The 13,102-nt window shown below is 42.1% G+C and overlaps 1 protein-coding gene across 1 annotated transcript in view; it reads right to left on the bottom strand.

The window, feature by feature from the left end:
* The window catches only part of LOC108681819 (transmembrane protein KIAA1109), a 55,349-nt gene that overhangs the window by 40,784 nt on the left and 1,463 nt on the right, over positions 1–13,102 (bottom strand). The window contains 17 exon segments of the mRNA XM_047882487.1: positions 109–228; positions 884–1,359; positions 1,664–1,880; positions 3,246–3,390; positions 3,882–3,907; positions 4,312–4,446; positions 4,754–4,952; positions 5,899–6,095; positions 7,369–7,466; positions 7,905–8,060; positions 8,455–8,605; positions 8,898–9,041; positions 9,420–9,521; positions 10,537–10,701; positions 11,149–11,295; positions 11,740–11,886; positions 12,679–12,923. Coding sequence (XP_047738443.1) covers positions 109–228; positions 884–1,359; positions 1,664–1,880; positions 3,246–3,390; positions 3,882–3,907; positions 4,312–4,446; positions 4,754–4,952; positions 5,899–6,095; positions 7,369–7,466; positions 7,905–8,060; positions 8,455–8,605; positions 8,898–9,041; positions 9,420–9,521; positions 10,537–10,701; positions 11,149–11,295; positions 11,740–11,886; positions 12,679–12,923 — 2,870 coding nt within the window.

Genomic DNA, 13,102 nt, shown 5'->3' on the forward strand with positions numbered 1-13,102 from the left:
CAAATCCGAAACTATTATTGATAATACGGCCCCAGAGAAACTAAAGAATTAAAGCGAAGCGAGTTGAAGAGCTGGCAACAACTGTACAGGGAGCGAAGTACGCGTCACCTGAGGGGCGGTGAGCTTGCCAGAGAGAGAGCCGACGATGAGCTCGACGAGCCAGGCATACTCGAGCGTCTCCTCGTCCAGACTCCGGCCGCTGCTGCTGAACATCGCGTGCCCACGCATCTGATCACGAGAAGATTTATGGTGACTAGTGACTGGTATCACTGGTGTGGTGACTGGTGTGGTGACTGGTATGGTGATTGATATGGTGACTGGTATTTTAGTACCGGCAATATAACGCACGCGTCATCTTATTTACGACATTGCGTACTCGCACATTTGATCAGAAAAAATCATCGGAATTCCAGTGAGAGTTCTAAGCAGGACTGGAAGCAACAGAGCAAGTTTCCAGCAGGTTTAGAGCAATATCGGGCATGTCTGCCCAATACCAGCAGGTTTGGAGCAAGATTAGAGCAGGATCGGGCATGCCTGCCCAATACCAGGAGGTTTGGAGCAAGATTAGAGCAGGATCGGGCATGCCTGCCCAATACCAGCAGGCTAGAAGCAGGATTAGAACAGGCTAAAGCATGCCTGCCCAATACCAGTAAGTTTGGAGCAGGATGCAATTAGCCAGAAGGATGGCGGGACGACGTAAAGACATCCTACACTGTAAGGACCTCACCTGCAGACCAATACAGCATGACAAAGCCAGAAGGATGGCGGGACGACGTAAAGACATCCTACACTGTAAGGACCTCACCTGCAGACCAATACAGCATGACAAAGCCAGAAGGATGGCGGGACGGCGTAAAGACATCCTACACTTTAAGGACCTCACCTGTAGACCTGACAGCATGACAAAGCCAGAAGGATGGCGGGACGGTGTGTGGACGGCGTGGGCGGTGGTGGTGTGGGGCGTGGAGCTGGAGTCGCGGTGGCTGCTGCTGCCCTGACTGGAGGACGTGTGGGGCTCCGTGGTGTGGCCTGGAGCTGTTACCCCGGCAGTCGGTAAGTTCATGTTGCCCGCGGGGTTGCTAGTGTTGGTTGCACTAGGGTTGCTGGTGGTTGTGGTGTTGAGGTTACCGATGTTGGTAGTGGAATTATCGTGGTTAGGGTTAGGCAGGGAAGGATTAGGATGACTAGAGGAGACGTGGCTGCCGTGGCTCAAAGTGGATGTGTCCAGTAAGGAAGGATGTACGTTAGCAGGGTTACCGTGAGATGAGAAAGCCAGGTTCGTGTGACTCGTTTTTGGTTCGGTCGAGAGTTTGCGTGAGCTGCCAGGAGGCTGGTCTGTTGTTTTACAAACACCTACGCCTGCAATATAAACGTTAGAAATTATCGGAAACTAAAGCACATAAGTTCTTACCTAACAGAACTCTTTTCCCTTAACCTGATTGTAATTCAGTCAATATAATCAAAGTTTCGCTTCGCGATTCAGTCGAAACGGAAATTCAGACTGAAAAATGGAGCAAGGCGAAACAGCCAGCATATGAAGTTAGATGGAGGTTCGAAACTTGGAAATTAAAGCTAATCAGAAAACATATTTTCATCGCGATGAATATATGAAACTTGAAAATTAAAATAAATCAAGACGACTTCTATGAAATAGAAGCCTCACCTGAGGCACTGCTTCGTCCGCCAGCATCGGAAGGATGTCGTCCGCCAGCATCGGAAGGATGTTGTTGGTCACAAACGGCATCGCTGGGATGATGGGCGTAGAGGATGATGGGCGACAACAGCAGCTGGAGTTTGTTCTCGTGATATTGTTTGTGCATCTCAAACACCAGTGAGTCCATCACCAGTACGGGGCACGCCGCGTCCGTAGGGTTGCAGTCCTGAGAAGTAAAGCGTAAGAAATAGAAGATAAGCGTAGGTAATTCGGGTTTTAATTAGATTAGATTTAGGAAAATAGCTTGATGAAAAATCATGAGACCGACTCTTCTTGGCAAATAGCAAGATGTGGGAGACTCAATATTTAGGGCTAGCTGTGGAGGTTGCCGGGTTGCCGGCAGTTAAGCCGGTAGGTCCGTGGGCCGGAGTCAGTCATAGGGTACCCACACAGTGAAAGCAGGTTTGCCCGCGCGGGCATCCTGCTCCAACCTGCCACAAGAATGAACATAGGATAATAATGTAAGTTTTTACAGTGAAAACCTGTACGAATAGGCCAGCGCCAGGCCTATTTATTTCAATTTCAGGCGCCAGCCTCAGCAGGTAACCAGCACGCTGGCAACCTGCTTTCACTGTGTGGGTACTCTTAGGCACGGGATCCAAGAGTGCAGGCGTGTGTTGCACAGTGTCCAGCGAGACAGAGCTAAGGCTTTGGTTTAACCAGCATGCCGTATGCGAGTGACTATGCCAGTGGTCCTCGAAGTGAAATACGAAGGTCGACGCAAGCCTCAAGAGCACACCGTAGCTCCGCTCCGGCGCTGGGAAAACTTCTCAACGACCACGCTCGGACCTTTTCAACAACCCAACGACGATGCTCGGATCTTTTCAACAACCCAACGACCACGCTCGGACCTTATCAACAACCCAACGACCACGCTCGGACCTTTTCAACAACCCAACGACGATGCTCGGATCTTTTCAACAACCCAACGACCACGCTCGGACCTTATCAACAACCCAACGACCACGCTCGGACCTTTTCAACAACCCAACGACCACGCTCGGACCTTTTCAACAACCCAACGACCACGCTCGGACCTTTTCAACAACCCAACGACCAAGCTCGGACGCTTTTTGAGCAAGGCTTAATTAACGTCCCCCTGGGATTTGGGCACGAACTCAGCCACAGGCTACAGATTAAATTCGGCAATCGGAGTGAGGGACGTGACCCCGAATATTCATGTAATTCATGCATTCACGGGAAGGACACGCTGCCGAAGCTCTTCACGGGAAGACCATCCCGCGCACGGGCACAACCGAACCGAAGACTGAAGCCCCGGCGCCGGAGTACTGCCGGCAGCAACCGTCGGGAGCTTGGCACCTGACAGGTTCTGGTATCGTACTGCAGTATTCCAGTTGCTCGGTGCCTTACCATAGACTAGTAGTGAATGAGGTGAAAATGAATAGTTTCATGAATAATAGAACCGAGAGTAACTATTTTTTTCTAGGGCCAATTCAATAATAATTCGGCCAAACAATTATTATTATTGTAATTATAGATAATAATTCAGGCCAATGATTTGTTGACCCACCTTGACGAGGTGGCCGGTGACGTGGTTGACGCGCACAAGAAGCTTCACCTCAAAGGGCCTGTACTTCCTACAGTCGAAAGGCTCGTCAGGAGGCTCCTCCTCCTCCTCCTCCTGTAGGGGATGACGCAGGGACTCCCACGACCGTCTGCACGAACATGCGGGATCGTAAGACACAAAGAGAAATAATTAAGACATTGACCAAATAGAGGATATTATATAGAAGAAATATTATACTATTACGCGAGAAGAGAAATGAGTGAGACATTGTCCAAGTAGAGACGCATTTCTATACCCTGTCACCCTGATATTTTTCCAGACAAAAAGGAGTATCAGGCTGTGGATGAGAAAATGTACCTATTTGGACAATATGAGCCCTTCATTTATTATGATTGAGTTATTAAGACTACAAACGTACGCACGTACAGCGAGATCGAAATAGATACTCAGAAAATAGAATGAGTTATATTGTCCAAATAAATAGGGACAGCGAGATCAAATGGGCCAGTAAAAGTCCCGTCAATTCAAGCAGCATTGCTGACGAATAAATTAATGACTAACCTCATGGCCTCCTCAGCATGACTAACCTCATGGCCTCCTCAGCATAACTAACCTCATGGCCTCCTCAGCATGACTAACCTCATGGCCTCCTCAGCATGACTAACCTCANTGATATAATATGGTATAATATAATATAATATAATATGGTATAATATAATATAATATAATATAATATAATATAATATGGTATAATATAATATGGTGTAATATAATATAATGATGAACGAACTGCCTTAGCACGGATAGATATATATCGAACTGACTGATCAATATATATTAATAAGATATAATATATATTACTATCACATTATATTATAGTAAAATATAATGTAGGTAATATATTTGAATATAATAAAATAAATACCTTGAAATGAACGAACTGCCGTAGCACGTCGCCGTATAACTTGATGGTGGACGACTGGTCGATATATTATAATATGATATAATATATTATTATGGTACCTATAATATAATATTATGATGTAATATATTAAAATAAAATAAATACCTTGAGATGAAGGAACTGCCGTAGCACGGCACCGTATAACTTGATGGTGGACGACTGATCGATGAGGAGGTCGACGGTGAACTGATCGGGCGCCAGGGAGCGGGGGTCGAACGCCCCCCTGCTGCTGCTGCTCTGCTGCACCACATATATACATATTTTATATATATATTATCTGCTGCACCACATATATACATATTTTATGCAGCATAATTACAATTAGTGCATAATTTTTATACGTGCTTTTATCATATAAGAAATAAAACCTATAAAATAAGTCATTTTAATCCATGAAAACAAAGGATTATTCGAAAGTATTAACCTAATATTTTTTATACGTGATTGGATCATGTAAGAAATAAAACCTATAAAATATATCATTTTCATCTCAGGAAAAGATAGAATTATTCCAAGAGTATAATTAACATTAAAGAAAAAATGTTACTTTAGCGTCTAGACGAGGCCGCCTGGGGGAGCGAGCTGACCCCCGGTGGGGGGCGCGGATGGGGGACAACAATATTTCCTCCTTCTCGGGGGTGGACATGTCGGCCTGGGGGGAGGGGCCGAGGGGGGGCACGGGGTGATATGTGTACCCCACCCCCAGGGTGAGGAGGGGGACGGTCCAGCAGTCTATCCAGCCCTCACTGTCATACCGCGGATAAATTGTGCCTTTAAAATTACTTTTCAAATGTATATTTAAATTATTAAATTAAAATTAGTATTTGAATACATTTAAAAATTACTTTTAAATGCATAGTTACATTATTAAACTAAAATTACTTTTTTTATTGCGTTTAAAAATTACTTTTTAAATGCATATTTAAATTATTAAAAATTAAAATTACTTCTTGAAGGCGTTTAAATGCACAATGAATCTTATTTTATTTTCAAATATTTAAAAATATATTTTTAAAAATTTTTTACATATAAAATTTTTTCCATTGTTTAAATTATTTATTCTGTCGATTGATTCATGCATTGTCTCCAACTTTACGCAAGTGTGCCAAATTTCAGATCGATTGGGCAGGTAGAAGTATGCTAAATATCGATTATAAGATTTGTAGCAGACAAACAAACAACAAGAAGTGAAGCTAAAGAAAAATGTTGTAAAAATAACTGGACAAAACGAAGAAATTTTAATAATCATAACTTAATTGATTCAACCGAACTAGTGCTAATAAAGCATAAGAATTGAGAGCGTCGGAGCTCTAAAGCGTTCAGTCTTAAGAAAAAAAAATTCAAAACCATTTTACGGACCCATGCAGAAATTAATGCATGATAAGATACTTTCTTCATTGATACAATTAACAATATTAATGCAATAAACGTTCATCATTGATATGAAAATGATATAATTAGCGTGTATCACTGATATACTGATAAATATAAAATAATTAACATATATCACTGATATATTAATGGTACACACATAATAACACTGATATTAATATATTAATTAATAATATATATATTATTATTAATTAATATATTAATGAATTAATTATAATTAGCGGTTATCACCGATATATTAATAAATATAATATACACGTCTATCAATAATAGAACAATAAAGGCGACTGGAGCGCCTACCTCGGCTTGCAGAAGTTGCGCCAGGGCGCCCCAGGCCGCGGGTGGGGGGCGGGGTGGGGGAGTGGGGCACCTGTACCCCCCAGGGGGGCGGCTGTACCCCCCAGGGGGGCGAGCTTAGCATGACGGTGTAGGGAGAGCAGCACGTTACGTGACGTGTTGGAGCTCGGCAGGTAGAGTGACAGGGTCAGGTCTGAACCCTGCCGAGGATACGGGGTGTTAGGTAATACCCTAATACCCTGTAGCTAATACCCTAATGCCCTGTAGGTAATACCTTAATACCCTGTAGGTAATACCCTAATACCCTGTAGGTAATACCTTAATACCCTGTAGGTAATACCCTAATATCCTGTAGGTAATACCTACATGGGTAATACCTACACTGAGAGAAATGGGCGGGTCTGGATGACCCACTTTGATGAGTCAACCGCGTCCGAAAATCGATGCACTTTTTTGACTCACTTGCCCCATTTGTGGGTCATACTGACCCATTAAATTCCAGGCATGACTCACTTGTGGCGTTAAATCGCTCTGACGCCCAGATGCTAACTACGTATCCATGCTACGGGTGGCGTCATAAGGGATTTGACGTCACAAGTGAGTCATGCCTCGAATTTAATGGGTCAGTATGACCCACAAATGGGGCAAGTGAGTCAAAAAAGTGCATCGATTTTCGGACGCGGTTGACTCATCAAAGTGGGTCATCCAGACCCGCCCATTTCTCTCAGTGTACATAGGTAATATCTGCATAGGGAAAGCCTACATAGGCAATACTTAAATTATCATAGGTAATACCTACATAGGGTATTGGCTGTCGTAAATCAGGATCAGGACTGAACCTGACGAAGATACAGGATATCAACTGTCGCCTAAGATGCTCAAGACTTTAAGACCCTGCTGGTAACAAGTACCGGTACTCAGAGTTAGTTTAGGTACATCAACACAAGACCATGCTGATGCACCACCCATCAACGGCTACTAAGCGACACCACAAGCGACACCGAGAAATAAACAGAGCTTCACGAGGCTCGAACCCACGACTCACTCCTCTCATCTCAGCGCCGCCATCACTGCACTACAGTGACGGTGCGTACTACACTCAGAAAAATGAATTACTACAAATAATGCCATGCTTTCTGCAAGGAGCACAGATGCGGCCTTGCGTAGGCCAAACTGTGTCAGGATGACCCACCTAAAGTTAGATGTAAACGCACGTAATGAAAACTGCATGTAATGAAATCATTAGCATAAATATCGGAAACTTCAAGGAGCACGGTAACTGAAAAAAAAGTCTGAAGTGTCTCGGAAATTGAATAATATTATCTATTTTTATAACATCTCATTACATAATGTTTTACTATCACATTATTCTATATTATTTTTTGCATTTTCTGTATCACTAATTCTATTTTTTCATTTTTTATTATATAATTAATTTGTATAATATAATTATAGTTAATATTACAAGCAGACCTTCATGTTGAAGTTGAGAGCGACGACGGGTGGCAGGAACTCATGGAAGGGCAGGCAGAAGTTCAGGCTGAAATGTTCCCCACAGAACGCCACGTGAGCTGTCAACAACTATCATCAGTCATCTCATGTTGATTTAATGTTGATTTGCGACGAAATTAATTCGTAATCAACGGTGTTTTAACAAACAACAATTCACTCAGCATATACAAGCATGAATAAACAATATTGACTGACCATTACTCATGTCATCAATCATCAGACGTTGAAACTACCTTGATTTTTAAGGAAATTAATTCGTAATCAACGTAATTTTAACAAAACAACATTTCACTCAGCATATATACAAGTATTTATATACAATATTAACTGACCATTACTCAGTCATCAATCATCAGACGTTGAAACGAAATGGTTTTTAACGAAATAAAATCGTAATCAACGTAGTTTTAACAAGACAACAATTAACAACAATTAACAACAACAATTAACATTTACCAACAATTAACAACAATTAACAACAACAAGAATTAACTGACCATTACTGGTGTTCTTAGAGCTGCAGTCGACCCAGTTGGCCTCGTTGGCGAGGGTGACGAGCTCGAACTGATGCAGCGTGAGCACCACGTTCACGACGTACGGTACGAAGTGGTACAAGTCTGGGGCACTCTTGCTGCCCCAGTCTTCTTGTAACTCTGTATATTATACAAATAATACAATACAATACAGCTCTTGCTGCCCCAGTCTTCTTGTAACTCTGTATATTATACAAATAATACAATACAATACAGCTCTTGCTGCCCCAGTCTTCTTGCAACTCTGTATATTATACAAATAATACAATACAATACAGCTCTTGCTGCCCAGTCTTCTTGCAACTCTATAACATCAAAATAATAATAAAATGAAATACACTTCATGATGGTATAAGTCAATGGTGGAAGAAGTAATACCCACCTTGGAAGAAGTACTGCTGTCGTGCAGGTACCCACACTACCCACCTTGGAAGAAGTACTGCTGCCGCGCAGGTACCCACACTACCCACCTTGGAAGAAGTACTGCTGCTGTGCAGGTACCCACACTACCCACCCTGGAAGAAGTACTTGTGGGCGTAGAGGAAGTGGTACGTGAGCTTGGTCCCCAGCAGCGTCACGTCCCACGTCTGGCGATGGTTCCACACCCGCGGGTACCGCACACAGACCGAGTAGTCCAGCGTCTCAGCCTCAACCAGGTTACGGTACTGCCCGTAACAAGAGGTGGGGTTACGGTACTGCACGTAACATGAGGCGGGGTTACGGTACTGCACGTAACAAGAGGCGGGGTTACGGTACTGCACGTAACAAGAGGCGGGGTATACGGTACTGCACGTAACATGAGGCGGGGTTACGGTACTGCACGTAACAAGAGGCGGGGTTATTGTACGCCTGGCGACTTTCAGTTGCCTGGCGACTTTTAGTTGCCTGGCGACTTCTAGTTGCCTGGCGACTCTAGTAAGCAAAGTTAGATATGGCAGCTAAGTGGAGTATACTGACGGCGAGGCTGGTGGAGGAGTCGAGGTGCAGAAGCTGCCCCCTCACGGTCGTGCAGAAGCCCTGCTCCCCCACCACCCACGGCAGGATCAGCTCCATGGACGAGCCCCTCTGGATGCTCAGATGCACCGCCTTCGTCTCCTTGTCCTGTGAGTAATACAAAACAATGAACTTATCGTGGTTAGTTTAAGCCAATTCCTATGAATAAAGCTTGACCAATTGATCGAACGTATAGCCAGATTTAGTCAGTTAGGATGATATTTTTGTTACATTGCACTCTAATTTGCACGCCAATTTTTATCCTGTGCATTGTGAGTCAAACTTGACCATTCCGTAAACCGTTAATCAAAAGTAGCCAGTTTAGGGCCAATTAGTTTGGTCGATATTCATACAGAGTTGCATTTCAATTGGCAATCCATGAAATCCAATTCGATTGGCAATGCATTAATCCAATTCAATTGGCAATGCATTAATCCAATTCAATTGGCAATGCATTAATCCAATTCAATTGGCTCACCAACTTACCTTAGAGAACAGCAGGTCTATGGTCGCGTCTGTCAGGAAGTTGAGCTTCAGGACGAGCTGCGTAGCTTTCCGCAGTTCTCCCGGTACAGGCGGTCCGGTCACCTGTGCGTGTCAGACATTTATCAGATATTTATCAGCTATTTATCAGACATTTATCAGATATTTATCAGCTATTTATCAGATATTTATCAGATATTTATCAGCTATTTATCAGATATTTATCAGTTATTTATCAGATATTTATCAAATATTCATCAGACATTCATCAGACATTTATCAGATATTTATCAGTTATTTATCAGATATTTATCAGACATTTATCAGACATTTATCAGACATTTATCAGACATTTATCAGATATTTATCAGATATTTATCAGATATTTATCAGTTATTAATCAGATATTTATCAGATATTTTTTAGATATTCATCAGATATTCATCAGATATTTATCAGTTATTTATCAGATATTTATCAGATATTTATCAGTTATTTATCAGATATTTATCAGATATTTATCAGTAATTTATCAGATAATTTTTAGATATTCATCAGATATTTATCAGATATTTATCAGAGATTTATCAGAGATTTATCAGACATTTATCAGTAATTTATCAGATAAAATTTTATCAGGTAATTATCAGCTATTCATCAGCTATTCATCAGCTATTTATCAGCTATTATTTATCAGCTATTCAACAGTTGTTTATCAGCTATTTATCAGTTATTTATCAGCCATACATTAGCTATTTATCAGATATTTATCAAATATTTATCAGCTATTTATCAGTTATTTATCAGCTATTTATCAGTTATTTATAAGCTATTTATTAGCTATTTATTAGATATTTATCATATATGTATCAGCTATTTATCAGCAAGTTATCAGATATTTATCAGATATTTATTATATATGTATCAGCTATTTATCAGCTATTTTTCGGATATTTATTAGCTATTTACCAGATATTTATGAGCTCTAGACATCGGGCACGACCGAAAAAGATCGGGCATTCATGTACAGGAGATAATCGAACTCTAGGGACCGATTCCTGATATTGACTTCGTGAAACGTGAGGTGGTATGGGAGCTAACCAAGACCAGTGGTTCTTACCGTCAAGTTTTGGTAGTTCTGAGGGAAGAACAGGTGCAGCAGATGGTCCCTCTGTCGGTCGGCCCAGGGCCCGTAGCTGAGGCTGGTGCTGCGGCCGCAGCGCACGTTGAGGCCCCACGTGGGCGCCGGAGCTGCCACGCTGTCGCCGCTCGGCAGCACTTCCATCTATTGAGTAAGTTATTATTATTATTATTTGTATTACTACTATTACCATTAGTATCTTTAGAATTAAAATCAGAAGTATCATTATAATTCTAAGGAAAGCTTATCATGACGTCCGGTGCAACAGAACCTCAAGCCTGCGTTAAATACTGTGTAGCAACGTGTACTTGGGCACGTTCCTAACAAAATAAGCATGTGAGTGAGAAAAAAATAGCGCAGAAAAGCTGAATAAATTAGAAAATAAAACATTTGAATGCTCTGCGAAATGTTCGATGCTTAGACGCCAACGAGATGATGACGTGCAAATGATACCAGACCAGGCTGGTCCTGGTAGTGGTGGTACTGACCTGGGGCTGGCTGGGTACCAGACCAGGCTGGTCCTGGTAGTGGTGGTACTGACCTGGGGCTGGCTGGGTACCAGACCAGGCTGGTCCTGGTAGTGGTACTGACCTGGGGCTGGCTGGGTACCAGACCAGGCTGGTCCTGGTAGTAGTAGCAGAAAACTTTAGCCGAGGACATCACGACGAAGCCTTCGCCCATGAACCGCGGAGGCTCGTCCACAGGCCCCGTAAATTTCGGGCTCGGGGCGAGAATTACCTGGAATAGAAAACTCAATGTTAAATGGAAATAAAAACGTCCGGTAATGAGAAAAATAGTTCCTCAGAAAATGGCCAGGAACATTTCTTTATGTGCTGATTGTGTGCCCCATAGAACAAAGTAACACAGAGTGATCAGAATGCCAAGTTAGCAGCAATGAGTTATATATAGAATTAAAAACGGCTTAGATAAACTGATACGTCTTGGTTTTGAAGTCAAAATGAATTAAGGTCCGACTTGAACCTTTGTAGCGTGTGAATTTCGGCGCAGAAAAAAATAGACTTCCATTCCATAAGAAACTCGGAATGTGTGCGTGAAGTGGTCTGCGTGCGTCAAGTGGTCTGCGTGGCGTGCGTGAAGCGTGAAGTGGTCTGCGTGCGTGAAGTGGTCTGCGAGCGTGAAGTGGTCTGCGTGCGTGAAGTGGTCTGCGAGCGTGTCACGTACCCTGAGGTTCTCTATGGTAGCATTAACAGCGTGCGTGAAGTGGTCTAGGGACCAGGCAGCAGGTCTGGTCGTGTAGGAAGCCTCGGTTTTGTCTGCCGTGATCACCAGCGTAGACGACACCAGACGGTTCCCAAATGCGAGGCGGGCCTACAGAAAACAAAATACATAACAACATTTATATTCCATTACGTATCTGTAATATTAATTGTTGGGTGACAAAAAACTAAAATTTCATTTCTCAAATCAAATTCTTTTCGATTATTTTGCGGGTGTAGAAAAAACAAAATACATAATAACACTAATATTCCTTTTGTTATCTATAGAGTTGATTATTGGATGACAAAAAAGTAACATTTCATTTCTTAAATCAAAGTCTTTTTTATTATTTCTATAAATTTCGTAATGCAATCCATGAAAGTAAAATACATGAGAACCTTAATCTCAATATTACTTATGTTGTTTATGAATACCATTCCCCAGTTGACAAAAAAATAGAGAATAAAGATTACATAATTCACACGAATTAAGTTGTTAAAAATTCACCATGTTCACTATAATTGGTGGCTACAAACTCTACATAAACTGACCATGTTCACTACAATTACAGACAATAAACTCAACATAAACTGACCATGTTCACTACAATTACAGGCAATAAACTCAACATAAACTGACCATGTTCACTACAATTACTGGCAATAAACTCAACATAAACTGACCATGTTCACTACAATTACTGGCAATAAACTCAACATAAACTGACCATGTTCACTACAATTACTGGCAATAAACTCAACATAAACTGACCATGTTCACTACAATTACAGGCAATAAACTCAACATAAACTCACCATGTCCACTACAATTACTGGCAATAAACTCAACATAAACTCACCATGTCCACTACAATTACAGGCAATAAACTCAACATAAACTGACCATGTTGAGGTCTATTTTAATGACCGGGATGAGGTCTCGCCATGACGACCAGAAGCTCATGTCATTAGGATCAGCGGCCACAACACCAGCGCCTTTATTATCCAAGTCTTTGTCCTGCGACTGTGCCATCTGCTGCTCCAGCCCGAAGAACTTCTCCAGCTCGCTGTACAGCGCAGTGCGGTTGTACATGTGTACTTTCAGGCCATTCAGCTCCACGTACACACGGTGGTCGCAGTGCGACATGTCTGAAATGATGCAAATATGTCTGAATTCGGCCAGAGCCATTACATGTCTGAAATGAAGCAGGGTCGTTACATGTCTGAAATGATGCAGGGTCGTTACATGTTTGAAATGAAGCAGGATCGTTACATGTCTGAAATGATGCAGGGTCGTTACATGTCTGAAATGATGCAGGGTCGTTACA

Source organism: Hyalella azteca, unplaced genomic scaffold (assembly GCF_000764305.2).
Source record: "Hyalella azteca isolate HAZT.00-mixed unplaced genomic scaffold, Hazt_2.0.2 contig10570, whole genome shotgun sequence".
Lineage (NCBI taxonomy): Eukaryota > Metazoa > Arthropoda > Malacostraca > Amphipoda > Hyalellidae > Hyalella > Hyalella azteca.